We start from the raw sequence: 2,656 nt of genomic DNA on the forward strand, positions 1-2,656 counted from the left end.
AAGTTCCGCTGGTAAAACCCACTTTCTGGCATATTAACTTACTTTCGTTTGGGTCTTTTAAAACTTCCCTTGGCTGTTTTCTTCTTGGCTGCGTCTGGACTTTGGGGAATGAATATCTTTAATACCCACTCATTAAATGCACACTCTGACAGCTGGTTCTCTGACTTCTGGAAGGACTGCCAGCCTGGATGGCCAGGGAGCCCCACAGATCTGTGCCCAAGATAATACCCAGGGAATATTAGCAGTAATGGCTCAATCTGGGCCCTACCCATTAAAGGGCAATTGTGAGTTTTAAGTAGATGTCACAGACTCTGGAAATTTGCAGCCAAAAGCCAAATCGCTTTTAATATAATCAATTTTGGAATGAGAAAGGACTTACCCATGCTTCCCCGGAGTGGGTACCAGGAGGATCTCTCTTCCAGCCTCATTGTGGGGCAGCAGATGGGCGACGTACTTCCCAGAGGGCTGCAGGTGCCTGTGCACCGAGACGGCAAGCCTGCAGTGCTCGCTGCTGCTCCTCATCCACGGGCTCAAGATGGTGTGCTTGGAGTTTGCTGAGGTGTTGAGGAGGAGGAAGGAACCTGCCAAAAGACAGGGAAAGTGACTCTGCAGGTGTGTCCAGACAGGAGGACCAGCAGAAGTTCTGCAGCAGGATTTAGAGACCAATGGCATCGAAGTTCGCAATGCTGGAGGCTTTTCTCACCTTCTTTGCACACACTCAGCCCTCTTCGCCCCCTCTAAGATTGTCTTTGTAAAAACTAAACCTGAAGCAAGAGAACAGCGACTGGTAACTGGGGACCTGGGCTTTATAATCAGGCAGACCGAGGCTCTCACCTTAGTGCCTTTACTTACTAACTCTGTGTCCTTGAGTGTCAGGTTCTTCACCTATAAAATTGAAATGAAAACATCTATTTCAAAGGGTGGTTATAAGGATTATGTGAGATAAGTATGGAGAGCACTTCGCCCAGTTTTAGATAGGGAGGAAGCACCCTACTGAATAATCAATTATTTGATTTTGACTATCTTCTAAGTTAAGGAGATGACAGCTCAGGTTCTTGGCCAGCCAATAGGCACAAGTAATAAAGTCCCATAGGAAATAGGGCAAGGATAGCGTGTATGACCTAATCCCCAGAGGGTGATCAGAGTCAGAAACCCAGCCTAGGCACTAAGACATTCTTACAGATTTACATCCTGGTCTAGGGGGACAGCCTAACAGAGTCACTCCCTCTACAGACATGCCAAGAGTGGAGCCAGGACATTAGTGTCACTGTGTAAACACCAGTGTAGGGCACCTCCACAAACCAGTACGATCTGAGCATCTTGGGCTACCCTGAGTCCTCTGTATCACATTTAAGCTAACTTGGGACTCAATTTGTATCTGTTAGGCAGTTTAGAGTTTCCCAGCAATGTATGGGTGGTTCTAGGTGCTCAAATAGTTATGATCAGTTCCAGATTTTCCTTGAGAGGTGGGTGGCTTGGAAAGGTAGCATTCGGGTCACTTACTATGTAGTAACTAAGATCATGGCTTCTGCTCCTTTGCTGAGGAGTGATCTTGGGTAAAGCATTAACTTTCTCAGGCTTCAGTTTCCTTGTTTATAAAATAGGATAAGAAGGGTTGGCTGAACTCAGTAATCTCTTAAGATCCATTTCTGCTCTTGAGTCTATGAGTCATGTGAATTTGCAACTGGTCTCCAAAAGAAAGCCTTACTAATCTCCGCTGGTGCCCTGTCTGTGGCGGAGTTTCCCTCTGGGGCAAACCAACTCTAATTCCAGTAGAACAGGTCAAGCGACCTACAAGAAACTTATTCCTGGGGATTACTGCCAGCATGAAAGCACAGCACCGTTTTCTTGTTCCAGGCATTCCTTCTGATGCGTTCATTTTACTTGCCATGCTTCTACACTGATGTTTTGGACCATTAGATGCTACTTCTGCAGTGGAAGCCTATTCCAACAAAATCCCTAACACCTCCAGTGGGAACCAACTAATGAATGCTCAGCCTGTTTACCCTCCTCCATCCCTCCTAGCACTTCAAATTAGTCTCCTTCTGCAGATAATCCAATTTACCAAGTAGGCAAACAGACTAGAGGTTTGTCATAGAGAATGATGCAAATGAAAAAAGAGGGTTTGTATGAGAAGCAAAGCATTTTCCAACAAGAAAGTATTGTGTCAGGATTGGAGATTTGCAATATTCTGGAAGTAGGTAAATGAGACTTCTGGTTAAAATCAGGATAAGGTCAGCACAAGACTGTTTTTGAGCTGGATGGGTAACATGGAGTTAATACTGGAAATTGAACCCTCTATAAATGTCAGGAAGTTTTAGCATGGCATATGAACCTTTGAAAAGTACTCTACAACCCTCAGTAAATAATCTATGCTATTACTTTGTTTTACAGTGGGGGAGACATTCTTGACATGGGCACAGAAGTAAAAGAAAGGGATTAGAATCAAAAACTCAGAATTAAAAAGGACTTAACGATCATGTAATATAATGCCCTTGCTTTTCTAGAGAAGCAGACTGGAGATCAGAATGGGAAAGTGACTTGTCCAAAGTCTTAAACTGAAAGTACACACCAGGCTCCAAGTCTCCGGACTTCTAACCAGTGCTCTTTCTCTTCTATCTTTCTCATTATCCCACTGTATCCCATTCTTTTCCCT

The 2,656-nt window shown here is 44.4% G+C and overlaps 1 protein-coding gene across 1 annotated transcript in view; it reads right to left on the reverse strand.

Moving 5' to 3' along the window:
- Positions 1-2,656, reverse strand: part of ALK (ALK receptor tyrosine kinase) — a 621,621-nt gene that overhangs the window by 294,071 nt on the left and 324,894 nt on the right. Inside the window, exon 4 of the mRNA XM_015588147.2 lies at positions 380-581. Coding sequence (XP_015443633.2) covers positions 380-581 — 202 coding nt within the window. The remainder of the gene's footprint in view (positions 1-379; positions 582-2,656) is intronic.

Source organism: Pteropus alecto, unplaced genomic scaffold (assembly GCF_000325575.1).
Source record: "Pteropus alecto unplaced genomic scaffold, ASM32557v1 scaffold61, whole genome shotgun sequence".
NCBI classification, from domain to species: domain Eukaryota; kingdom Metazoa; phylum Chordata; class Mammalia; order Chiroptera; family Pteropodidae; genus Pteropus; species Pteropus alecto.